The following is a 27,349-nucleotide window of genomic DNA, read 5'->3' as shown; positions in this document are numbered from 1 at the left end:
CTCTAAACCTAAATGTATCTATTTACCTTTGGTTGTGCAGTATTTCTCCGTCTCTTTCTTTTGACGACTCTCACTCACCGCCACAATGCTGCCGCTTTCGACATGCAATTGTGGCGAAGATTCTACTGCACTGCCCGATGAACCTACATGAGCATGCTGGTGCTGATGGTGGCGCCGCAATGTTTCCTCAATTAAGGCTAAGGGACTACGAGTTGGCTTTGGGGAGCCGGGGCTGGCGGCCTGCAAGCGCTCTGGCTCACCAGCGCCAAACATGGGCAGTGCAACAGAGTCGGAGAGACTGGAATCGGTGGTATCAATAAAGCTGACATCGAATTCGTTAACATAGCGCTGTTGTTCACTTGTGGATTGCGGACGCATGCCAATCGATGTATGGTGCTCTCCATCAAAATCGGGCTGGCGGTAGATCACTTCTAGGGGTTTGTCGGGGCCGAAAGTCTTAGTGAAAACCTCGCTGGTTAGCACCTTGCGACTGTTGCTGCCGCTACCAGAGGATGATGAGGTAGAGCTTTTTGTACTATCACTTGATTTAATGGATCGTATGGTTATCACCTCGGAGTCGTCATCAACGAGCACGGTGCTAACCGCGCCGGTTGTGGCCGTCGGTGCCTTGTGAACACGCACTGTCGATGTCGATGTGGTAACCTTCTGCTCTGCTGATAGCTTCATATTGGTCTTCTCTTTGTCCGTCTTACGACTGACCGTCACGGAACGAACGCTGCGTCTGGTGCTGTTGGAGGAGCCACTGGCACTGGTGCTGCCACTAGCTGAAGTATTCGACTCGTTCATTGTATCCTTCATCTGTTTCTGCAGTTTGGGTTCTATGGAACTGCGTATGTTTTTGTTGCTTCCCTCACTCACTTTGCTTACTGTCTTCCTAACGATTTTCTTATTGTCTATCTGAGGTTTTAAAACGGTGTCATCACTTTTGTTGCTTAGCTTAGATGAAGTTCTTGGTGTTACGGAAGACAAGCTAACTGGAACTTTGGTGCGCTGTTGCATAGTTGTTGTAGTTTTCTTCTGTAGATTTTTGTTATCAGATTCTATGGAAGTTCTGTAGGCAATGGATTTGGTTGCATTAGCTGATTGTGTCTTCATGCTTTTAGTTATTTGGCTCTTGGAGCCTATCACGTTTGCTTGTTTATTCTCTTTGGATGTTTGTCTTTTGTAAAGGCGATCTGTACTCTTTAATGACTCCTTACTTTCGGTTTGGGAGCCTCTTTTGGTCAAAACTAAAGGCTTTTCTGTACTCAATTTCTTTTGTTTTTGATCTATTGACGAGTTTTTTGTCAAGGCACTTGTCACATTCTTTGTTTTATATACACTTTGTCGACTGGATTGTGTCGGAGCTGGAGATTTAGGCGGTGCTGGTGATTTGGCTGGAGCCGGAGTTCCACTCCGGCTTTCGCTCTCGGCATTCCGGCCGTAACGCATACTGTGAGCTAATGTTGGTTGCATATATCGGTGTGTGGTGGTAGATGGAGTTGGCGTTTTTGTTCGCTTGTCTTCGACAATTTTTGTCTTTGAGGTGATCTCTTTTTTCATTTTTATATTAACCACTTTTGCGTTCTTGCTAACATCTTTTCTTGCGATAGTTGTTTTCGATTTTGTGGCTTTAGTTGACGGACTTGAGGAGCGAACTGAGCTGTTGTATGGTATTTTGGTAACATCTGTTTTCACCCTAGGTCTAGGCGTTGTGGATCGGCTATTTTCGCCTTGAGGATGACTTTCATAAAATATTGAGCTTGATGCTGGACTTGAAGATCTTTCAAAGTGAATTTCACTTATGACTCTACTTGTAGCTGATGCGGAGCTTGTCGTTGTTGAAACAGAACTTGTCACTGATCTCCTCGACTCAGTTTTCTTAGCAGCCTTCGACGATTCACTTGATATTGTTTTGGGCTGCCCTGATAGTTTGCTTGCGACCTTTGTTACTTTTGTCTGTGTTTGTGGAGCTTTCTTTTGTATTGTCTTTGGGTTTCCCTTATTATCTATTGGTTTTTTAGTCTGAGGTTTTATTTTTGAAGCTGCCGTCGATTTCGCATTGACATTGCTTATAAGTTTTGGTTTTGTAATTGGAGTCTTCGTTTCCTTCAATTTATTTGGTACTACATCTATACCTGTGTCGTCTAACTTCACAAAATAGGCAACAGGTCGAACTTCTTTGCACTCAACATTTTTTCTGTCCTGTGAAATTATTTCATCCTTCAACTGATTAACCCCAGAAGCCTTTTCTCCTAATATAATATTTGCATTTTTTAAAGTATCTTCTACAATTTCATCAACTGACCGTTCACTTTCGGCTAATTCGATAAATATATCATCTTTCTGATCTAGTTCTTTACGACCCTGCAGACTTTTAAGAGTTTCATTGACAATTTTCTCTGCCTCCTCATCACCGGCTCTTAAAGTCTCTTCAACTATTTGTTGCACAGATCTTGTATCATATATATCCGGAACTACCTCAGAAAATACTTCTTCTGAAGAATGTATGGCATTAACTAATGATATTGACTTTCCTGATATAGGACACAAAGGTATTGTTAAGGGACATGAATTGTGTTGTGAAATAACAGCTCCAAAACTTTCATCAACCGCGACATCTGAAAATTCTTTATGAGCCAAGATTGCAAAATTAGCTGGAGATTTGGATTTCTCAGCAGATTTTACTGCATCTGTAGGCTGCTTGATAACATCTTTGATTTGTATATCAACAGACTCCCGAGTCTCTCTGACAGAAGTAATTTTACTTGTAGTCATAGAAATTGGTACCAGAGGTGTGGTGGAGGGAAGGTTCTTATCTTGAGGCTTATAGGAACGTGTCTCTTCATTGCTTTCGTCGTCAGAATAGTCCTTTGGAGTTTGTTTAGATGCATCCAAAGGAGACTTGGGCTTCTCATCTAATTTAGGTTGTGGCTTATCGTCTTCTACGTCAGTAATTGGTTTTGGAATATCGTCAGATTTTTGAATAGGTTTGTCTGAAATTGGCAGAAGAGGAATAGTTGAAGAAATGGGTTTTTCTTGTGGCTTCACAGATCCCAATTCTTCATCACTCTCATCGTCTGAATAATCTTTTGGAGTTGTCTCTGCTAACTCAGTTGATGACTTGGGTTTCTCAACAGATTTTACTGCATCTGTAGGTAGCTTGACAACATCTTTGATTTGTATATCAACAGACTCCCGAGTCTCATTGACAGATGTAATTTTACTTGTAGTCATAGAAAGTGGTACCTGAGGTGTGGTGGAGGGAAGGGTCTTATCTTGAAGCTTATCGAAACTTGTCTCTTCATCGCTTTCGTCGTCAGAATAGTCCTTTGGAGTTTGCTTAGATGCATCCATAGGAGACTTGGGCTTCTCATCTAATTTAAGTTGTGGCTTATCGTCTTTTACGTCAGTAATTGGTTTTGGAATATCGTCAGATTTTTGAATAGGTTTGTCTGCAATTGGCAGAAGAGGAGTGGTTGAAGAAATGGGTTTTTCTTGTGGCTTCACAGATCCCAATTCTTCATCACTCTCATCGTCTGAATATTCTTTTGGAATTGTCTTTGCTAACTCAGTTGGAGACTTGGGTTTCTCAACAGACTTTACTGCATCTGTAGGTAGCTTGACAACATCTTTGATTTGTATATCAACAGACTCCCGAGTCTCACTGACAGAAGTAATTTTACTTGTAGTCATAGAAAGTGGTACCAGAGGTGTAGTGGAGGGAAGGGTCTTATCTTGAGGCTTTTGGAAACTTGTCTCTTCATCGCTTTCGTCGTCAGAATAGTCCTTTGGAGTTTGCTTAGATGCATCCATAGGAGACTTGGGCTTCTCATCTAATTTAAGTTGTGGCTTATCGTCTTTTACGTCAGTAATTGGTTTTGGAATATCGTCAGATTTTTGAATAGGTTTGTCTGCAATTGGCAGAAGAGGAGTGGTTGAAGGAATGGGTTTTTCTTGTGGCTTCACAGATCCCAATTCTTCATCACTCTCATCGTCTGAATATTGTTTTGGAATTGTCTTTGCTAACTCAGTTGGGGACTTGGGTTTCTCAACAGATTTTATTGCATCTGTAGGCAGCTTGACAACATCTTTGATTTGTATATCAACGGAATCTTGAGTCTCACTGACAGAAGTAATTTTACTTGTAGTCATAGAAAGTGGTACCAGAGGTGTAGTGGAGGGAAGGGTCTTATCTTGAGGCTTTTCGAAACTTGACTCTTCATCGCATTCGTCGTCAGAATAGTGCTTTGGAGTTTGCTTAGATGCATCCATAGGAGACTTGGGCTTCTCATCTAACTTAGGTTGTGGCTTATCGTCTTTTACGTCAGTAATTGGTTTTGGAATATCGTCAGATTTTTGAATAGGTTTGTCTGCAATTGGCAAAAGAGGAGTGGTTGAAGAAATAAGTTTTTCTTGTGGCTTCACAGATCCCAATTCTTCATCACTCTCATCGTCAGAATATTCTTTTGGAATTGTCTTTGCTAACTCAGTTGGGGACTTGGGTTTTTCAACAGACTTTACTGCATCTGTAGGCAGCTTGACAACATCTTTGATTTGTATATCAACGGAATCTCGTATCTCACTGACAGAAGTAATTTTACTTGTAGTCATAGAAAGTGGTACCAGTGGTGTAGTGGAGGGAAGGGTCTTATCTTGAGGCTTATCAAAACTTGACTCTTCATCGCTTTCGTCGTCAGAATAGTCCTTTGGAGTTTGCTTAGATGCATCCATAGGAGACTTGGGCTTCTCATCTAATTTAAGTTGTGGCTTATCGTCTTTTACGTCAGTAATTGGTTTTGGAATATCGTCAGATTTTTGAATAGGTTTGTCTGCAATTGGCAGAAGAGGAATGGTTGAAGAAATGGGTTTTTCTTGTGGCTTCACATATCCCAATTCTTCATCACTCTCATCGTCTGAATATTCTTTTGGAATTGTCTTTGCTAACTCAGTTGGGGACTTGGGTTTCTCAACAGATTTTACTGCATCTGTCGGCAGCTTGACAACATCTTTGATTTGTATATCAACAGACTCCCGAGTCTCACTGACAGAAGTAATTTTACTTGTAGTCATAGAAAGTGGTACCAGAGGTGTAGTGGAGGGAAGGGTCTTATCTTGAGGCTTTTGGAAACTTGACTCTTCATCGCTTTCGTCGTCAGAATAGTCCTTTCGAGTTTGCTTAGATGCATCCATAGGAGACTTGGGCTTCTCATCTAATTTAAGTTGTGGCTTATCGTCTTTTACGTCAGTAATTGGTTTTGGAATATCGTCAGATTTTTGAATAGGTTTGTCTGCAATTGGCAGAAGAGGAGTGGTTGAAGGAATGGGTTTTTCTTGTGGCTTCACAGATTCTTCATCACTCTCATCGTCAGAATATTCTTTTGGAATTATCTTTGCTAACTCAGTTGGGGACTTGGGTTTCTCAACAGATTTTACTGCATCTGTAGGTAGCTTGACAACATCTTTGATTTGTATATCAACAGACTCCCGAGTCTCATTGACAGATGTAATTTTACTTGTAGTCATAGAAAGTGGTACCTGAGGTGTGGTGGAGGGAAGGGTCTTATCTTGAAGCTTATCGAAACTTGTCTCTTCATCGCTTTCGTCGTCAGAATAGTCCTTTGGAGTTTGCTTAGATGCATCCATAGGAGACTTAGGCTTCTCATCTAATTTAAGTTGTGGCTTATCGTCTTTTACGTCAGTAATTGGTTTTGGAATATCGTCAGATTTTTGAATAGGTTTGTCTGCAATTGGCAGAAGAGGAGTGGTTGAAGAAATGGGTTTTTCTTGTGGCTTCACAGATCCCAATTCTTCATCACTCTCATCGTCTGAATATTCTTTTGGAATTGTCTTTGCTAACTCAGTTGGAGACTTGGGTTTCTCAACAGACTTTACTGCATCTGTAGGTAGCTTGACAACATCTTTGATTTGTATATCAACAGACTCCCGAGTCTCACTGACAGAAGTAATTTTACTTGTAGTCATAGAAAGTGGTACCAGAGGTGTAGTGGAGGGAAGGGTCTTATCTTGAGGCTTTTGGAAACTTGTCTCTTCATCGCTTTCGTCGTCAGAATAGTCCTTTGGAGTTTGCTTAGATGCATCCATAGGAGACTTGGGCTTCTCATCTAATTTAGGTTGTGGCTTATCGTCTTTTACGTCAGTAATTGGTTTTGGAATATCGTCAGATTTTTGAATAGGTTTGTCTGCAATTGGCAGAAGAGGAGTGGTTGAAGGAATGGGTTTTTCTTGTGGCTTCACAGATCCCAATTCTTCATCACTCTCATCGTCTGAATATTGTTTTGGAATTGTCTTTGCTAACTCAGTTGGGGACTTGGGTTTCTCAACAGATTTTATTGCATCTGTAGGCAGCTTGACAACATCTTTGATTTGTATATCAACGGAATCTTGAGTCTCACTGACAGAAGTAATTTTACTTGTAGTCATAGAAAGTGGTACCAGAGGTGTAGTGGAGGGAAGGGTCTTATCTTGAGGCTTTTCGAAACTTGACTCTTCATCGCATTCGTCGTCAGAATAGTGCTTTGGAGTTTGCTTAGATGCATCCATAGGAGACTTGGGCTTCTCATCTAACTTAGGTTGTGGCTTATCGTCTTTTACGTCAGTAATTGGTTTTGGAATATCGTCAGATTTTTGAATAGGTTTGTCTGCAATTGGCAAAAGAGGAGTGGTTGAAGAAATAAGTTTTTCTTGTGGCTTCACAGATCCCAATTCTTCATCACTCTCATCGTCAGAATATTCTTTTGGAATTGTCTTTGCTAACTCAGTTGGGGACTTGGGTTTTTCAACAGACTTTACTGCATCTGTAGGCAGCTTGACAACATCTTTGATTTGTATATCAACGGAATCTCGTATCTCACTGACAGAAGTAATTTTACTTGTAGTCATAGAAAGTGGTACCAGTGGTGTAGTGGAGGGAAGGGTCTTATCTTGAGGCTTATCAAAACTTGACTCTTCATCGCTTTCGTCGTCAGAATAGTCCTTTGGAGTTTGCTTAGATGCATCCATAGGAGACTTGGGCTTCTCATCTAATTTAAGTTGTGGCTTATCGTCTTTTACGTCAGTAATTGGTTTTGGAATATCGTCAGATTTTTGAATAGGTTTGTCTGCAATTGGCAGAAGAGGAATGGTTGAAGAAATGGGTTTTTCTTGTGGCTTCACATATCCCAATTCTTCATCACTCTCATCGTCTGAATATTCTTTTGGAATTGTCTTTGCTAACTCAGTTGGGGACTTGGGTTTCTCAACAGATTTTACTGCATCTGTCGGCAGCTTGACAACATCTTTGATTTGTATATCAACAGACTCCCGAGTCTCACTGACAGAAGTAATTTTACTTGTAGTCATAGAAAGTGGTACCAGAGGTGTAGTGGAGGGAAGGGTCTTATCTTGAGGCTTTTGGAAACTTGACTCTTCATCGCTTTCGTCGTCAGAATAGTCCTTTCGAGTTTGCTTAGATGCATCCATAGGAGACTTGGGCTTCTCATCTAATTTAAGTTGTGGCTTATCGTCTTTTACGTCAGTAATTGGTTTTGGAATATCGTCAGATTTTTGAATAGGTTTGTCTGCAATTGGCAGAAGAGGAGTGGTTGAAGGAATGGGTTTTTCTTGTGGCTTCACAGATTCTTCATCACTCTCATCGTCAGAATATTCTTTTGGAATTATCTTTGCTAACTCAGTTGGGGACTTGGGTTTCTCAACAGATTTTACTGCATCTGTAGGCAGCTTGACAACATCTTTGATTTGTATATCAACAGACTCCCGAGTCTCACTGACAGAAGTAATTTTACTTGTAGTCATAGAAAGTGGTACCAGAGGTGTAGTGGAGGGAAGGGTCTTATTTTGGGGCTTATCGAAACTTGTCTCTTCATCGCTTTCGTCGTCAGAATAGTCCTTTGGAGTTTGCTTAGATGCATCCATAGGAGACTTGGGCTTCTCATCTAATTTAAGTTGTGGCTTATCGTCTTTTACGTCAGTAATTGGTTTTGGAATATCGTCAGATTTTTGAATAGGTTTGTCTGCAATTGGCAGAAGAGGAGTGGTTGAAGAAATGGGTTTTTCTTGTGGCTTCACAGATCCCAATTCTTCATCACTCTCATCGTCTGAATATTCTTTTGGAATTGTTTTTGCTAACTCAGTTGGGGACTTGGGTTTCTCAACAGATTTTACTGCATCTGTCGGCAGCTTGACAACATCTTTGATTTGTATATCAACAGACTCCCGAGTCTCACTGACAGAAGTAATTTTACTTGTAGTCATAGAAAGTGGTACCAGAGGTGTAGTGGAGGGAAGGGTCTTATCTTGAGGCTTTTCGAAACTTGACTCTTCATCGCTTTCGTCGTCAGAATAGTCCTTTGGAGTTTGCTTAGATGCATCAATAGGAGACTTGGGCTTCTCATCTAATTTAAGTTGTGGCTTATCGTCTTTTACGTCAGTAATTGGTTTTGGAATATCGTCAGATTTTTGAATAGCCTTGTCTGCAATTGGCAGAAGAGGAATGGTTGAAGAAATGGGTTTTTCTTGTGGCTTCACATATCCCAATTCTTCATCACTCTCATCGTCTGAATATTGTTTTGGAATTGTCTTTGCTAACTCAGTTGGGGACTTGGGTTTCTCAACAGATTTTACTGCATTTGTAGGCAGCTTGACAACATCGTTGATTTGCATATCAACAGACTCCCGAGTCTCACTGACAGAAGTAATTTTACTTGTAGTCATAGAAAGTGGTACCAGAGGTGTAGTGGAGGAAAGGGTCTTATTTTGGGGCTTATCAAAACTTGACTCTTCATCGCTTTCGTCGTCAGAATAGTCCTTTGGAGTTTGCTTAGATGCATCCATAGGAGACTTGGGCTTCTCATCTAATTTAGGTTGTGGCTTATCGTCTTTTACGTCAGTAATTGGTTTTGGAATATCGTCAGATTTTTGAATAGGTTTGTCTGCAATTGGCAGAAGAGGAATGGTTGAAGAAATGGGTTTTTCTTGTGGCTTCACAGATCCCAATTCATCATCACTCTCATCGTCTGAATATTCTTTTGGAATTGTCTTTGCTAACTCAGTTGGGGACTTGGGTTTCTCAACAGATTTTACTGCATCTGTAGGCAGCTTGACAACATCTTTGATTTGTATATCAACGGAATCTCGTATCTCACTGACAGAAGTAATTTTACTTGTAGTCATAGAAAGTGGTACCAGAGGTGTAGTGGAGGAAAGGGTCTTATCTTGAAGCTTAGCAAAACTTGACTCTTCATCGCTTTCGTCGTTAGAATAGTCCTTTGGAGTTTGCTTAGATGCATTCATAGGAGACTTAAGCTTCTCATCTAATTTAGGTTGTGGCTTATCGTCTTTTACGTCAGTAATTGGTTTTGGAATATCGTCAGATTTTTGAATAGGTTTGTCTGCAATTGGCAGAAGAGGAGTGGTTGAAGGAATGGGTTTTACTTGTGGCTTCACAGATCCCAATTCTTCATCACTCTCATCGTCTGAATATTCTTTTGGAATTGTCTTTGCTAACTCAGTTGGGGACTTGGGTTTCTCAACAGAGTTTACTGCATCTGTCGGCAGCTTGATAACATCTTTGATTTGTATATCAACAGACTCCCGAGTCTCACTGACAGAAGTAATTTTACTTGTAGTCATAGAAAGTGGTACCAGAGGTGTAGTGGAGGGAAGGGTCTTATCTTGAGGCTTTTGGAAACTTGACTCTTCATCGCTTTCGTCATCAGAATAGTCTTTTGGAGCTTGCTTAGATGCATCCATAGGAGACTTGGGCTTCTCATCTAATTTAAGTTGTGGCGTATCGTCTTTTACGTCAGTAATTCGTTTTGGAATATCGTCAGATTTATGAATAGGTTTGTCTGCAATTGGCAGAAGAGGAGTGGTTGAAGGAATGGGTTTTTCTTGTGGCTTCACAGATCCCAATTCTTCATCACTCTCATCGTCAGAATATTCTTTTTGAATTGTCTTTGCTAACTCAGTTGGGGACTTGGGTTTCTCAACAGATTTTATTGCATCTGTCGGCAGCTTGACAACATCTTTGATTTGTATATCAACAGACTCCCGAGTCTCACTGACAGAAGTAATTTTACTTGTAGTCATAGAAATTGGTACCAGAGGTGTGGTGGAGGGAAGGGTCTTATTTTGGGGCTTATCGAAACTTGTCTCTTCATCGCTTTCGTCGTCAGAATAGTCCTTTGGAGTTTGCTTAGATGCATCCATAAGAGACTTGGGCTTCTCATCTAATTTAAGTTGTGGCTTATCGTCTTTTATGTCAGTAATTGGTTTTGGAATATCGTCAGATTTTTGAATAGGTTTGTCTGCAATTGGCAGAAGAGGAGTGGTTGAAGGAATGGGTTTTTCTTGTGGCTTCACATATCCCAATTCTTCATCACTCTCATCGTCTGAATATTGTTTTGGAATTGTCTTTGCTAACTCAGTTGGGGACTTGGGTTTCTCAACAGATTTTACTGCATCTGTAGGCAGCTTGACAACGTCTTTGATTTGTATATCAACAGACTCCCGAATCTGACTGACAGAAGTAATTTTACCTGTAGTCATAGAAATTGGTACCAGAGGTGTGGTGGAGGGAAGGGTCTTATCTTGAGGCTTATCGAAACTTGTCTCTTCATCGCTTTCGTCGTCAGAATAGTCCTTTGGAGTTTGCTTAGATGCATCAATAGGAGACTTGGGCTTCTCATCTAATTTAGGTTGTGGCTTATCGTCTTTTACGTCAGTAATTGGTTTTGGTATATCGTCAGATTTTTGAATAGGTTTGTCTGCAATGGGCAGAAGAGGAGTGGTTGAAGGAATGGGTTTTTCTTCTGGCTTCACAGCCACAATTGTTACCAGAGGTGTGGTGGAGGGAAGGGTCTTATCTTGAAGCTTATCGAAACTTGTCTCTTCATCGCTTTCGTCGTCAGAATAGTCCTTTGGAGTTTGCTTAGATGCATCAATAGGAGACTTGGGCTTCTCATCTAATTTAGGTTGTGGCTTATCGTCTTTTACGTCAGTAATTGGTTTTGGTATATCGTCAGATTTTTGAATAGGTTTGTCTGCAATTGGCAGAAGAGGAGTGGTTGAAGGAATGGGGTTTTCTTGTGGCTTCACAGATCCCAATTCTTCATCACTCTCATCGTCTGAATATTCTTTTGGAATTGTCTTTGCTAACTCAGTTGGGGACTTGGGTTTCTCAACAGATTTTACTGCATCTGTAGGCAGCTTGACAACATCTTTTAGTTGTATATCAAGAGGCTCCCGAGTCTCACTGACAGAAGTAATTTTACTTGTAGTCACAGAAACTGGTACCAGAGGTGTGGTGGAGGGAAGGGTCTTATTTTGGGGCTTATCGAAACTTGTCTCTTCATCGCTTTCGTCGTCAGAATAGTCCTTTGGAGATTGCTTAGATGCATCAATAGGAGACTTGGGCTTCTCATCTAATTTAAGTTGTGGCTTATTGTCTTTTATGTCAGTAATTGGTTTTGGAATATCGTCAGATTTTTGAATAGGTTTGTCTGCAATTGGCAAAAGAGGAGTGGTTGAAGGAATAGGTTTTTCTTGTGGCTTCACATATCCCAATTCTTCATCACTCTCATCGTCTGAATATTCTTTTGGAATTGTCTTTGCTAACTCAGTTGGGGACTTGGGTTTCTCAACAGATTTTACTGCATCTGTAGGCAGCTTGACAACATCTTTGATTTGTATATCAACAGACTCCCGAATCTCACCGACAGAAGTAATTTTACTTGTAGTCATAGAAATTGGTACCAGAGTTGTGGTGGAGGGAAGGGTCTTATCTTGAGGCTTTTGGAAACTTGACTCTTCATCGCTTTCATCGTCAGAATAGTCCTTTGGAGTTTGCTTAGATGCATCAATAGGAGACTTGGGCTTCTCATCTAATTTAGGTTGTGGCTTATCGTCTTTTACGTCAGTAATTGGTTTTGGAATATCGTCAGATTTTTGAATAGGTTTGTCTGCAATTGGCAGAAGAGGAATGGTTGAAGGAATGGGTTTTTCTTGTGGCTTCACATATCCCAATTCTTCATCACTCTCATCGTCTGAATATTCTTTTGGAATTGTCTTTGCTAACTCAGTTGGGGACTTGGGTTTCTCAACAGATTTTACTGCATTTGTAGGCAGCTTGACAACATCTTTTAGTTGTATATCAACAGACTCCCGAGTCTCACTGACAGAATTAATCTTACTTGTAGTCACAGAAACTGGTACCAGAGGTGTGGTGGAGGGAAGGGTCTTATTTTGGGGCTTATCGAAACTTGTCTCTTCATCGCTTTCGTCGTCAGAATAGTCCTTTGGAGTTTGCTTAGATGCATCCATAGGAGACTTGGGCTTCTCATCTAATTTAAGTTGTGGCTTATCGTCTTTTATGTCAGTAATTGGTTTTGGAATATCGTCAGATTTTTGAATAGGTTTGTCTGCAATTGGCAGAAGAGGAGTGGTTGAAGGAATGGGTTTTTCTTGTGGCTTCACAGAACCCAATTCTTCATCACTCTCATCGTCTGAATATTCTTTTGGAATTGTCTGTGCTAACTCAGTTGGGGACTTGGGTTTCTCAACAGATTTTACTGCATCTGTAGGCAGCTTGACAACATCTTTGATTTGTATATCAACAGACTCCCGAGTCTCACTGACAGAAGTAATTTTACTTGTAGTCATAGAAAGTGGTACCAGAGGTGCGGTGGAGGGAAGGGTCTTATCTTGAGGCTTATCGAAACTTGTCTTTTCATCGCTTTCGTCGTCAGAATAGTCCTTTGGAGTTTGCTTAGATGCATCAATAGGAGACTTGGGCTTCTCATCTAATTTAGGTTGTGGCTTATCGTCTTTTACGTCAGTAATTGGTTTTGGTATATCGTCAGATTTTTGAATAGGTTTGTCTGCAATTGGCAGAAGAGGAGTGGTTGAAGGAATGGGTTTTTCTTGTGGCTTCACAGATCCCAATTCTTCATCACTCTCATCGTCTGAATATTCTTTTGGAATTGTCTTTGCTAGCTCAGTTGGGGACTTGGGTTTCTCAACAGATTTTATTGCATCTGTAGGCAGCTTGACAACATCTTTTAGTTGTATATCAACAGACTCCCGAGTCTCACTGACAGAATTAATCTTACTTGTAGTCACAGAAACTGGTACCAGAGGTGTAGTGGAGGGAAGGGTCTTATTTTGGGGCTTATCGAAACTTGTCTCTTCATCGCTTTCGTCGTCAGAATAGTCCTTTGGAGTTTGCTTAGATGCATCCATAGGAGACTTGGGCTTCTCATCTAATTTAAGTTGTGGCTTATCGTCTTTTATGTCAGTAATTGGTTTTGGAATATCGTCAGATTTTTGAATAGGTTTGTCTGCAATTGGCAGAAGAGGAGTGGTTGAAGGAATGGGTTTTTCTTGTGGCTTCACAGAACCCAATTCTTCATCACTCTCATCGTCTGAATATTCTTTTGGAATTGTCTGTGCTAACTCAGTTGGGGACTTGGGTTTCTCAACAGATTTTACTGCATCTGTAGGCAGCTTGACAACATCTTTGATTTGTATATCAACAGACTCCCGAGTCTCACTGACAGAAGTAATTTTACTTGTAGTCATAGAAAGTGGTACCAGAGGTGTAGTGGAGGGAAGGGTCTTATTTTGGGGCTTATCGAAACTTGTCTCTTCATCGCTTTCGTCGTCAGAATAGTCCTTTGGAGTTTGCTTAGATGCATCAATAGGAGACTTGGGCTTCTCATCTAATTTAAGTTGTGGCTTATCGTCTTTTGTGTCAGTAATTGGTTTTGGAATATCGTCAGATTTTTGAATAGGTTTGTCTGCAATTGGCAGAAGAGGAGTGGTTGAAGGAATGGGTTTTTCTTGTGGCTTCACAGATCCCAATTCTTCATCACTCTCATCGTCTGAATATTCTTTTGGAATTGTCTTTGCTAGCTCAGTTGGGGACTTGGGTTTCTCAACAGATTTTATTGCATCTGTAGGCAGCTTGACAACATCTTTGATTTGTATATCAACAGACTCCCGAATCTCACCGACAGAAGTAATTTTACTTGTAGTCATAGAAATTGGTACCAGAGGTGTGGTGGAGGGAAGGGTCTTATCTTGAGGCTTATCGAAACTTGTCTCTTCATCGCTTTCGTCGTCAGAATAGTCCTTTGGAGTTTGCTTAGATGCATCCATAGGAGACTTGGGCTTCTCATCTAATTTAAGTTGTGGCTTATCGTCTTTTACGTCAGTAATTGGTTTTGGAATATCGTCAGATTTTTGAATAGGTTTGTCTGCAATTGGCAAAAGAGGAGTGGTTGAAGGAATGGGTTTTTCTTGTGGCTTCACAGATCCCAATTCTTCATCACTCTCATCGTCTGAATATTCTTTTGGAATTGTCTTTGCTAGCTCAGTTGGGGACTTGGGTTTCTCAACAGATTTTACTGCATCTGTAGGCAGCTTGACAACATCTTTGATTTGTATATCAACAGACTCCCGAATCTCACCGACAGAAGTAATTTTACTTGTAGTCATAGAAATTGGTACCAGAGGTGTGGTGGAGGGAAGGGTCTTATCTTGAGGCTTATCGAAACTTGTCTCTTCATCGCTTTCGTCGTCAGAATAGTCCTTTGGAGTTTGCTTAGATGCATCCATAGGAGACTTGGGCTTCTCATCTAATTTAAGTTGTGGCTTATCGTCTTTTACGTCAGTAATTGGTTTTGGAATATCGTCAGATTTTTGAATAGGTTTGTCTGCAATTGGCAAAAGAGGAGTGGTTGAAGGAATGGGTTTTTCTTGTGGCTTCACAGATCCCAATTCTTCATCACTCTCATCGTCTGAATATTCTTTTGGAATTGTCTTTGCTAGCTCAGTTGGGGACTTGGGTTTCTCAACAGATTTTACTGCATCTGTAGGCAGCTTGACAACATCTTTGATTTGTATATCAACAGACTCCCGAGTCTCACTGACAGAAGTAATTTTACTTGTAGTCATAGAAAGTGGTACCTGAGGTGTAGTGGAGGGAAGGGTCTTATTTTGGGGCTTATCGAAACTTGTCTCTTCATCGCTTTCGTCGTCAGAATAGTCCTTTGGAGTTTGCTTAGATGCATCAATAGGAGACTTGGGCTTCTCATCTAATTTAGGTTGTGGCTTATCGTCTTTTACGTCAGTAATTGGTTTTGGAATATCGTCAGATTTTTGAATAGGTTTGTCTGCAATTGGCAGAAGAGGAGTGGTTGAAGGAATGGGTTTTTCTTGTGGCTTCACAGATCCCAATTCTTCATCACTCTCATCGTCTGAATATTCTTTTGGAATTGTCTTTGCTAGCTCAGTTGGGGACTTGGGTTTCTCAACAGATTTTATTGCATCTGTAGGCAGCTTGACAACATCTTTGATTTGTATATCAACAGACTCCCGAATCTCTCCGACAGAAGTAATTTTACTTGTAGTCATAGAAATTGGTACCAGAGGTGTGGTGGAGGGAAGGGTCTTATCTTGAGGCTTATCGAAACTTGTCTCTTCATCGCTTTCGTCGTCAGAATAGTCCTTTGGAGTTTGCTTAGATGCATCCATAGGAGACTTGGGCTTCTCATCTAATTTAAGTTGTGGCTTATCGTCTTTTACGTCAGTAATTGGTTTTGGAATATCGTCAGATTTTTGAATAGGTTTGTCTGCAATTGGCAAAAGAGGAGTGGTTGAAGGAATGGGTTTTTCTTGTGGCTTCACAGATCCCAATTCTTCATCACTCTCATCGTCTGAATATTGTTTTGGAATTGTCTTTGCTAACTCAGTTGGGGACTTGGGTTTTTCAACAGATTTTACTGCATCTATAGGCAGCTTGACAACATCTTTGATTTGTATATCAACAGACTCCCGAATCTCACCGACAGAAGTAATTTTACTTGTAGTCATAGAAATTGGTACCAGAGGTGTGGTGGAGGGAAGGGTCTTATCTTGAGGCTTATCGAAACTTGTCTCTTCATCGCTTTCGTCGTCAGAATAGTCCTTTGGAGTTTGCTTAGATGCATCCATAGGAGACTTGGGCTTCTCATCTAATTTAGGTTTTGGCTTATCGTCTTTTACGTCAGTAATTGGTTTTGGAATATCGTCAGATTTTTGAATAGGTTTGTCTGCAATTGGCAAAAGAGGAGTGGTTGAAGGAATGGGTTTTTCTTGTGGCTTCACAGATCCCAATTCTTCATCACTCTCATCGTCTGAATATTGTTTTGGAATTGTCTTTGCTAACTTAGTTGGGGACTTGGGTTTTTCAGATTTTACGGCATCTGTAGGTAGCTTGACAACATCTTTGATTTGTATATCAACAGACTCCCGAGTCTCACTGACAGAAGTAATTTTACGTGTAGTCATAGAAAGTGGTACCAGAGGTGTAGTGGAGGGAAGGGTCTTATCTTGAGGCTTTTGGAAACTTGACTCTTCATCGCTTTCGTCGTCAGAATAGTCCTTTGGAGTTTGCTTAGATGCATCCATAGGAGACTTGGGCTTCTCATCAAATTTAAGTTGTGGCTTATCGTCTTTTACGTCAGTAATTGGTTTTGGAATATCGTCAGATTTTTGAATAGGTTTGTCTGCAATTGGCAAAAGAGGAGTGGTTGAAGGAATGGGTTTTTCTTGTGGCTTCACAGATCCCAATTCTTCATCACTCTCATCGTCTGAATATTCTTTTGGAATTGTCTTTGCTAGCTCAGTTGGGGACTTGGGTTTCTCAACAGATTTTACTGCATCTGTAGGCAGCTTGACAACATCTTTGATTTGTATATCAACAGACTCCCGAGTCTCACTGACAGAAGTAATTTTACTTGTAGTCATAGAAAGTGGTACCTGAGGTGTAGTGGAGGGAAGGGTCTTATTTTGGGGCTTATCGAAACTTGTCTCTTCATCGCTTTCGTCGTCAGAATAGTCCTTTGGAGTTTGCTTAGATGCATCAATAGGAGACTTGGGCTTCTCATCTAATTTAAGTTGTGGCTTATCGTCTTTTATGTCAGTAATTGGTTTTGGAATATCGTCAGATTTTTGAATAGGTTTGTCTGCAATTGGCAGAAGAGGAGTGGTTGAAGGAATGGGTTTTTCTTGTGGCTTCACAGATCCCAATTCTTCATCACTCTCATCGTCTGAATATTCTTTTGGAATTGTCTTTGCTAGCTCAGTTGGGGACTTGGGTTTCTCAACAGATTTTATTGCATCTGTAGGCAGCTTGACAACATCTTTGATTTGTATATCAACAGACTCCCGAATCTCACCGACAGAAGTAATTTTACTTGTAGTCATAGAAATTGGTACCAGAGGTGTGGTGGAGGGAAGGGTCTTATCTTGAGGCTTATCGAAACTTGTCTCTTCATCGTTTTCGTCGTCAGAATAGTCCTTTGGAGTTTGCTTAGATGCATCCATAGGAGACTTGGGCTTCTCATCTAATTTAAGTTGTGGCTTATCGTCTTTTACGTCAGTAATTGGTTTTGGAATATCGTCAGATTTTTGAATAGGTTTGTCTGCAATTGGCAGAAGAGGAGTGGTTGAAGGAATGGGTTTTTCTTGTGGCTTCACAGATCCCAATTCTTCATCACTCTCATCGTCTGAATATTCTTTTGGAATTGTCTTTGCTAGCTCAGTTGGGGACTTGGGTTTCTCAACAGATTTTACTGCATCTGTAGGCAGCTTGACAACATCTTTGATTTGTATATCAACAGACTCCCGAGTCTCACTGACAGAAGTAATTTTACTTGTAGTCATAGAAATTGGTACCAGAGGTGTGGTGGAGGGAAGGGTCTTATCTTGAGGCTTATCGAAACTTGTCTTTTCATCGCTTTCGACGTCAGAATAGTCCTTTGGAGTTTGCTTAGATGCATCCATAGGAGACTTGGGCTTCTCATCTAATTTAGGTTGTGGCTTATCGTCTTTTACGTCAGTAATTGGTTTTGGAATATAGTCAGATTTTTGAATAGGTTTGTCTGCAATTGGCAGAAGAGGAGTGGTTGAAGGAATGGGTTTTTCTTGTGGCTTCACAGATCCCAATTCTTCATCACTCTCATCGTCTGAATATTCTTTTGGAATTGTCTTTGCTAGCTCAGTTGGGGACTTGGGTTTCTCAACAGATTTTATTGCATCTGTAGGCAGCTTGACAACATCTTTGATTTGTATATCAACAGACTCCCGAATCTCACCGACAGAAGTAATTTTACTTGTAGTCATAGAAATTGGTACCAGAGGTGTGGTGGAGGGAAGGGTCTTATCTTGAGGCTTATCGAAACTTGTCTCTTCATCGCTTTCGTCGTCAGAATAGTCCTTTGGAGTTTGCTTAGATGCATCCATAGGAGACTTGGGCTTCTCATCTAATTTAGGTTTTGGCTTATCGTCTTTTACGTCAGTAATTGGTTTTGGAATATCGTCAGATTTTTGAATAGGTTTGTCTGCAATTGGCAAAAGAGGAGTGGTTGAAGGAATGGGTTTTTCTTGTGGCTTCACAGATCCCAATTCTTCATCACTCTCATCGTCTGAATATTCTTTTGGAATTGTCTTTGCTAATTCAGTTGGGGACTTGGGTTTTTCAACAGATTTTACTGCATCTATAGGCAGCTTGACAACATCGTTGATTTGTATATCAACGGACTCCCGAGTCTCACTGACAGAAGTAATTTTACTTGTAGTCATAGAAAGTGGTACCAGAGGTGTGGTGGAGGGAAGGGTCTTATCTTGAGGCTTATCGAAACTTGTCTTTTCATCGCTTTCGTCGTCAGAATAGTCCTTTGGAGTTTGCTTAGATGCATCAATAGGAGACTTGGGCTTCTCATCTAATTTAGGTTGTGGCTTATCGTCTTTTACGTCAGTAATTGGTTTTGGTATATCGTCAGATTTTTGAATAGGTTTGTCTGCAATTGGCAGAAGAGGAGTGGTTGAAGGAATGGGTTTTTCTTGTGGCTTCACAGATCCCAATTCTTCATCACTCTCATCGTCTGAATATTGTTTTGGAATCGTCTTTGCTAGCTCAGTTGGGGACTTGGGTTTCTCAACAGATTTTATTGCATCTGTAGGCAGCTTGACAACATCTTTGATTTGTATATCAACAGACTCCCGAATCTCACCGACAGAAGTAATTTTACTTGTAGTCATAGAAATTGGTACCAGAGGTGTGGTGGAGGGAAGGGTCTTATCTTGAGGCTTATCGAAACTTGTCTTTTCATCGCTTTCGTCGTCAGAATAGTCCTTTGGAGTTTGCTTAGATGCATCAATAGGAGACTTGGGCTTCTCATCTAATTTAGGTTGTGGCTTATCGTCTTTTACGTCAGTAATTGGTTTTGGTATATCGTCAGATTTTTGAATAGGTTTGTCTGCAATTGGCAGAAGAGGAGTGGTTGAAGGAATGGGTTTTTCTTGTGGCTTCACAGATCCCAATTCTTCATCACTCTCATCGTCTGAATATTGTTTTGGAATCGTCTTTGCTAGCTCAGTTGGGGACTTGGGTTTCTCAACAGATTTTATTGCATCTGTAGGCAGCTTGACAACATCTTTGATTTGTATATCAACAGACTCCCGAATCTCACCGACAGAAGTAATTTTACTTGTAGTCATAGAAATTGGTACCAGAGGTGTGGTGGAGGGAAGGGTCTTATCTTGAGGCTTATCGAAACTTGTCTTTTCATCGCTTTCGTCGTCAGAATAGTCCTTTGGAGTTTGCTTAGATGCATCAATAGGAGACTTGGGCTTCTCATCTAATTTAGGTTGTGGCTTATCGTCTTTTACGTCAGTAATTGGTTTTGGTATATCGTCAGATTTTTGAATAGGTTTGTCTGCAATTGGCAGAAGAGGAGTGGTTGAAGGAATGGGTTTTTCTTGTGGCTTCACAGATCCCAATTCTTCATCACTCTCATCGTCTGAATATTCTTTTGGAATTGTCTTTGCTAGCTCAGTTGGGGACTTGGGTTTCTCAACAGATTTTACTGCATCTGTAGGCAGCTTGACAACATCTTTGATTTGTATATCAACAGACTCCCGAGTCTCACTGACAGAAGTAATTTTACTTGTAGTCATAGATATGGGTACCAGAGGTGTGGTGGAGGGAAGGGTCTTATCTTGAGGCTTTTGGAAACTTGACTCTTCATCGCTTTCGTCGTCAGAATAGTCCTTTGGAGTTTGCTTAGATGCATCCATAGGAGACTTGGGCTTCTCATCTAATTTAAGTTGTGGCTTATCGTCTTTTACGTCAGTAATTGGTTTTGGAATATCGTCAGATTTTTGAATAGGTTTGTCTGCAATTGGCAGAAGAGGAGTGGTTGAAGGAATGGGTTTTTCTTGTGGCTTCACAGATCCCAATTGTTCATCACTCTCATCGTCTGAATAACCTTTTGGAATTGTCTTTGCTAGCTCACTTGGGGACTTGGGTTTCTCAACAGATTTTACTGCATCTGTAGGCAGCTTGACAACATCTTTGATTTGTATATCAACAGACTCCCGAGTCTCACTGACAGAAGTAATTTTACTTGTAGTCATAGAAATTGGTACCAGAGATGTGGTGGAGGGAAGGGTCTTATCTTGAGGCTTATCGAAACTTGACTCTTCATCGCTTTCGTCGTCAGAATAGTCCTTTGGAGTTTGCTTAGATGCATCAATAGGAGACTTGGGCTTCTCATATAATTTAAGTTGTGGCTTATCGTCTTTTACGTCAGTAATTGGTTTTGGTATATCGTCAGATTTTTGAATAGGTTTGTCTGCAATTGGCAGAAGAGGAGTGGTTGAAGGAATGGGTTTTTCTTGTGGCTTCACAGATCCCAATTCTTCATCACTCTCATCGTCTGAATATTGTTTTGGAATTGTCTTTGCTAGCTCAGTTGGGGACTTGGGATTCTCAACAGATTTTATTGCATCTGTAGGCAGCTTGACAACATCTTTGATTTGTATATCAACAGACTCCCGAATCTCACCGACAGAAGTAATTTTACTTGTAGTCATAGAAATTGGTACCAGAGGTGTGGTGGAGGGAAGGGTCTTATCTTGAGGCTTATCGAAACTTGTCTCTTCATCGCTTTCGTCGTCAGAATAGTCCTTTGGAGTTTGCTTAGATGCATCCATAGGAGACTTGGGCTTCTCATCTAATTTAAGTTGTGGCTTATCGTCTTTTACGTCAGTAATTGGTTTTGGAATATCGTCAGATTTTTGAATAGGTTTGTCTGCAATTGGCAAAAGAAGAGTGGTTGAAGGAATGGGTTTTTCTTGTGGCTTCACAGATCCCAATTCTTCATCACTCTCATCGTCTGAATATTCTTTTGGAATTGTCTTTGCTAACTCAGTTGGGGACTTGGGTTTTTCAACAGATTTTACTGCATCTATAGGCAGCTTGACAACATCGTTGATTTGTATATCAACGGACTCCCGAGTCTCACTGACAGAAGTAATTTTACTTGTAGTCATAGAAATTGGTACCAGAGGTGTGGTGGAGGGAAGGGTCTTATCTTGAGGCTTATCGAAACTTGTCTCTTCATCGCTTTCGTCGTCAGAATAGTCCTTTGGAGTTTGCTTAGATGCATCAATAGGAGACTTGGGCTTCTCATCTAATTTAGGTTGTGGCTTATCGTCTTTTACGTCAGTAATTGGTTTTGGTATATCGTCAGATTTTTGAATAGGTTTGTCTGCAATTGGCAGAAGAGGAGTGGTTGAAGGAATGGGTTTTTCTTGTGGCTTCACAGATCCCAATTCTTCATCACTCTCATCGTCTGAATATTCTTTTGGAATTGTCTTTGCTAACTCAGTTGGGGACTTGGGTTTTTCAACAGATTTTACTGCATCTATAGGCAGCTTGACAACATCGTTGATTTGTATATCAACGGACTCCCGAGTCTCACTGACAGAAGTAATTTTACTTGTAGTCATAGAAACTGGTACCAGAGGTGTGGTGGAGGGAAGGGTCTTATCTTGAGGCTTATCGAAACTTGTCTTTTCATCGCTTTCGTCGTCAGAATAGTCCTTTGGAGTTTGCTTAGATGCATCAATAGGAGACTTGGGCTTCTCATCTAATTTAGGTTGTGGCTTATCGTCTTTTACGTCAGTAATTGGTTTTGGTATATCGTCAGATTTTTTAATAGGTTTGTCTGCAATTGGCAGAAGAGGAGTGGTTGAAGGAATGGGTTTTTCTTGTGGCTTCACAGATCCCAATTCTTCATCACTCTCATCGTCTGAATATTCTTTTGGAATCGTCTTTGCTAGCTCAGTTGGGGACTTGGGTTTCTCAACAGATTTTATTGCATCTGTAGGCAGCTTGACAACATCTTTGATTTGTATATCAACAGACTCCCGAATCTCACCGACAGAAGTAATTTTACTTGTAGTCATAGAAATTGGTACCAGAGGTGTGGTGGAGGGAAGGGTCTTATCTTGAGGCTTATCGAAACTTGTCTTTTCATCGCTTTCGTCGTCAGAATAGTCCTTTGGAGTTTGCTTAGATGCATCAATAGGAGACTTGGGCTTCTCATCTAATTTAGGTTGCGGCTTATCGTCTTTTATGTCAGTAATTGGTTTTGGTATATCGTCAGATTTTTGAATAGGTTTGTCTGCAATTGGCAGAAGAGGAGTGGTTGAAGGAATGGGTTTTTCTTGTGGCTTCACAGATCCCAATTCTTCATCAGTCTCATCGTCTGAATATTCTTTTGGAATTGTCTTTGCTAACTCAGTTGGGGACTTGGGTTTCTCAACAGATTTTACTGCATCTGTAGGCAGCTTGACAACATCTTTGATTTGTATATCAACAGACTCCCGAATCTCACCGACAGAAGTAATTTTACTTGTAGTCATAGAAATTGGTACCAGAGGTGTGGTGGAGGGAAGGGTCTTATCTTGAGGCTTATCGAAACTTGACTCTTCATCGCTTTCGTCGTCAGAATAGTCCTTTGGAGTTTGTTTAGATGCATCCATAGGAGACTTGGGCTTCTCATCTAATTTAGGTTTTGGCTTATCGTCTTTTACGTCAGTAATTGGTTTTGAAATATCGTCAGATTTTTGAATAGGTTTGTCTGCAATTGGCAGAAGAGGAGTGGTTGAAGGAATGGGTTTTTCTTGTGGCTTCACAGATCCCAATTCTTCATCACTCTCATCGTCTGAATATTCTTTTGGAATTGTCTTTGCTAACTCAGTTGGGGACTTGGGTTTCTCAACAGATTTTACTGCATCTGTAGGCAGCTTGACAACATCTTTTAGTTGTATATCAACAGACTCCCGAGTCTCACTGACAGAAGTAATCTTACTTGTAGTCACAGAAGCTGGTACCAGAGGTGTGGTGGAGGGAAGGGTCCTATCTCGAGGCTTATCGAAACTTGTCTCTTCATCGCTTTCGTCGTCAGAATAGTCCTTTGGAGTTTGTTTAGATGCATCCATAGGAGACTTGGGCTTCTCATCTAATTTAGGTTGTGGCTTATCGTCTTTTACGTCAGTAATTGGTTTTGAAATATCGTCAGATTTTTGAATAGGTTTGTCTGCAATTGGCAGAAGAGGAGTGGTTGAAGGAATGGGTTTTTCTTGTGGCTTCACAGATCCCAATTCTTCATCACTCTCATCGTCTGAATATTCTTTTGGAATCGTCTTTGCTAGCTCAGTTGGGGACTTGGGTTTCTCAACAGATTTTATTGCATCTGTAGGCAGCTTGACAACATCTTTGATTTGTATATCAACGGAATCTCGTATCTCACTGACAGAAGTAATTTTACTTGTAGTCATAGAAAGTGGTACCAGAGGTGTAGTGGAGGGAAGGGTCTTATCTTGAAGCTTAGCAAAACTTGACTCTTCATCGCTTTCGTCGTCAGAATAGTCCTTTGGAGTTTGCTTAGATGCATCCATAGGAGACTTGGGCTTCTCATCTAATTTAGGTTTTGGCTTATCGTCTTTTACGTCAGTAATTGGTTTTGGAATATCGTCAGATTTTTGAATAGGTTTGTCTGCAATTGGCAGAAGAGGAATGGTTGAAGAAATGGGTTTTTCTTGTGGCTTCACAGATCCCAATTCTTCATCACTCTCATCTTCAGAATATTCTTTTGGAATTGTCTTTGCTAACTCAGTTGGGGACTTGGGTTTCTCAACAGATTTTACTGCATCTGTCTGCAGCTTGATAACATCTTTGATTTGTATATCAACAGACTCCCGAGTCTCACTGACAGAAGTAATTTTACTTGTAGTCATAGAAAGTGGTACCAGAGGTGTAGTGGAGGGAAGGGTCTTATCTTGAGGCTTTTGGAAACTTGACTCTTCATCGCTTTCGTCGTCAGAATAGTCCTTTGGAGTTTGCTTAGATGCATCCATAGGAGACTTGGGCTTCTCATCTAATTTAAGTTGTGGCTTATCGTCTTTTACGTCAGTAATTGGTTTTGGAATATCGTCAGATTTTTGAATAGGTTTGTCTGCAATTGGCAGAAGAGGAGTGGTTGAAGAAATGGGTTTTTCTTGTGGCTTCACAGATCCCAATTCTTCATCACTCTCATCGTCAGAATATTCTTTTGGAATTATCTTTGCTAACTCAGTTGGGGACTTGGGTTTCTCAACAGATTTTACTGCATCTGTAGGCAGCTTGACAACATCTTTGATTTGTATATCAACAGACTCCCGAGTCTCACTGACAGAAGTAATTTTACTTGTAGTCATAGAAATTGGTACCAGAGGAGTGGTGGAAGGAAGTTTTGTATCTTGAGGCTTAAAAGAGTCCTTCTGTTCAGAAGTTTGCTTAGATGCATCAATAGGAGACTTCGGCCTGTCATCTATGTGTTGCTGTGGTTTATCTTGTTTAATTTCGGAGGTGTTTTTATCTGTGTTCTGGATCTCTGTTTTGGTTTTTGATAATAGCTCGGATGTTAATTTGTCTTCGCATTCTATTGCATTTTTTGAAAGCTTTCCCTTTTCGGTCTTATATATTCCTTCCGACTCTAATAATCTTGTGTCGCTCACATAAATAGATTTTAGCGGACTTTTTTCTATATTTGATAGTAATTTTATCTTGTTCAGCTTCTCATCATGATCAATCTCTTCGTCACTTTCACTCTCATGTGCCTTAATGTTAGGTGTATCAGATGGAAAAATTGGTTTAAAATCAATTTGTTTTAGGGTTTGTGCCGTATCGGCTGAAGTTTTTAATGATATATCAATTTCATGGGTTGGAAACTTATCTAAAAACTGTTTTTCCTTTTTAGTTTTATCAGTCTGTGGTTTCGGTCGGCTCTCTTCTAAAATTAGTTTACTTAGTTTTCTTTCGTATTCAGATGCAACATTTATGAATTCTTTTGTGTCCTGAATGTCAGATTTTGAAATTGAATGCAATCGCTCAACCGTGTGTGCCAGTTTTGGAAATACTACTTCATTATTGTGCTTAGTTAATTCTATTGGAAACTCTTGCTTATCACATTGCTTTGATAAAATATAATCACTTTCGGGTGCCTGTTTAATACTTTCGGCTAAATTGTATTTAGTTCTTTCATCTAAAAGGAACTTAGCAGTAATTGATTTAATATCGTTCGATTGTAAACTGTCTTCACTATCTGGTTCCCTATGGAACTCTTTCGCCATATCAGAAACTTTACGCTTTGAGCATATCTTTTCGCAAGCTACTTCAAGGTTTTCAACACTCGGGCTTGTTTTATCCATATGGAGCACCGGCGAAACTACCTTCTGTTCAGGAGCACGGATTGCACCCAGATTTTCTAGAACCAAGTCAGTTTCGCTTAAAATCTGTTGTTCTATCGTGGATAAATCAGGCTTGCGATCTACTGTTTCACGCTTACGTGGACTAAAAGGTGTAACATCTAAGCTCGTTGAGGTATACCTACGTTCAATGTCTTGGACAACTTCTTTTACTTTTGGCAATGTCTCTAATATATTTTCCTTACTTACTAAGTCTTTCGGTAAAATGCTGCCAGGTACCTGTTCTACTTGCCTATTTTTATCTACTACCTGCTCATCCAAAGTCTTTTGCGTTTCATTTAAGTCTTCTGCCACCACAAAGGCCTTTCGCTTCTCACAAATCTTTTCGCACACCTCTTCTTCAATTTGCGCCATACCAATTGCTCCCCGCTCCATAGCCACAACAGGTGAACGCTTAACAACTTCGGTAGGTGGCTCGCATCTAGTTAACTTATCTAGTGCGAGATCTGCAGCAGTTAGTATCTGTTTCTCTACCTCAGAGATGTTCGGCTCTTTATGTTCCTGATCTGTTGCTCGCTTATGTACTGGAAATGGAATAGCCTCAACTTCAGTACCGCTTATCTTATTCTCAATGCTCTGGACCACATCTTTAACAACTGTCACTTGATCGCCTATGTACTTGGGTGGTGCGCTCTGTTGTGTGGCATTGGATTCCAAGGATTCCGTACTGCCATAGCTCTCCAAGCGCAATATCTTTCGCCTCACATCACCACAGCCCATGATCTGCTCTAAGTATTCCCTATCGCCAGCATCACGCTGGCCATCATCCAGCTCCGTTTGTTTCTTTGGATGATCGATTGGTTTTGCAGTTAAATCTACTTTGGTGCGTTCTACTTGCGTAGTCAGAGTCGTCGTTGTTGTTGTTGTGGTCGTTGTCTTCGGAGTTGGACTACTTGCACTCATTTCTGTAAATGAGGTAGTGTCTTGTGAGTATGGTTTCTGTATAGTGGGGGGAGCTGCCATTCTATGTAGCAGCTTATCAGTTTCATCTGTACTTGTAAATGTTTCGGTTTTTACATTATGAACACTGAAGTGCTCTGTTTGAGGCGTTCCAGGTGGGGTGGCGCAATATTTTTAAGAAGTAGAAACAAGGCAATATTTAGACAGTTAAACACCTATTACAAACAAACCAGACTTATATGGTGGGTTAGTTTATATACACTGTGCAATTGATTGCATGACTACAAGCTTGTACGCCATAAAAGAACCCAGCAGCAGGCACAAACATGCAATTTGTTGTACGGTATAAGTAAATGCGCTTATTATTACATATGTATTCAGTTAGTTGATAAAGCAGAACAGAATGCGTCTCGATAGACAGATAGAATTAAATGCCAGTCGAGCATTTCTTATTATGTACTATGCTCTGCCATGTAAGTCTAGAGTATGGTCTATATGAAGTCGTGGATTCCTTGCCCATTTGCTGCTCTGACATCATTTTGAAATTGGACTCAACTTGAAATTTTCATTAATTACGTTTGCATATTTTTTCACAAGAATATTTAAGCAATTGTTGTATGTTTTAGATTTTGCATTCATTTTGGAGTTTGGAAACAAACTTAAAAAGACAAAATTAGCAAACTACTGCAAGAATAATGATACCACGACATCATATGTCACATACGATACGATGCAGCCTTCGAATTAATCAGGCTCAATAGTATAGCAGGTATTTATTGTTGATGTT

General features: G+C 40.4%; 1 protein-coding gene across 20 annotated transcripts in view; it reads right to left on the bottom strand.

The window, feature by feature from the left end:
* Window positions 1-27,349, bottom strand: part of LOC6581968 (ankyrin-3) — a 61,492-nt gene that overhangs the window by 10,966 nt on the left and 23,177 nt on the right. For 11 of the 20 annotated variants that reach the window (XM_044010204.1, XM_044010205.1, XM_044010203.1 and 8 more), the window contains 2 exons: window positions 5,392-26,699; window positions 27-4,938 (listed from right to left, as the gene is read on the bottom strand). The exons of 3 other annotated variants lie outside the window; for them this stretch is intronic. In XM_044010204.1, coding sequence (XP_043866139.1) covers window positions 27-4,938; window positions 5,392-26,699 — 26,220 coding nt within the window. Of the gene's footprint in view, window positions 1-26; window positions 4,939-5,391; window positions 26,700-27,349 lie in introns of those variants that run through there. 6 more of the 20 variants (XM_044010194.1, XM_044010200.1, XM_044010202.1 and 3 more) reach the window with 6 other exon arrangements.

This window comes from Drosophila mojavensis, unplaced genomic scaffold (assembly GCF_018153725.1).
Source record: "Drosophila mojavensis isolate 15081-1352.22 unplaced genomic scaffold, ASM1815372v1 contig_74, whole genome shotgun sequence".
NCBI classification, from domain to species: Eukaryota; Metazoa; Arthropoda; class Insecta; order Diptera; family Drosophilidae; genus Drosophila; species Drosophila mojavensis.
Note: the sequence above shows the minus strand (reverse complement) of the source record. Positions and strands in the feature narration are given on the sequence as shown.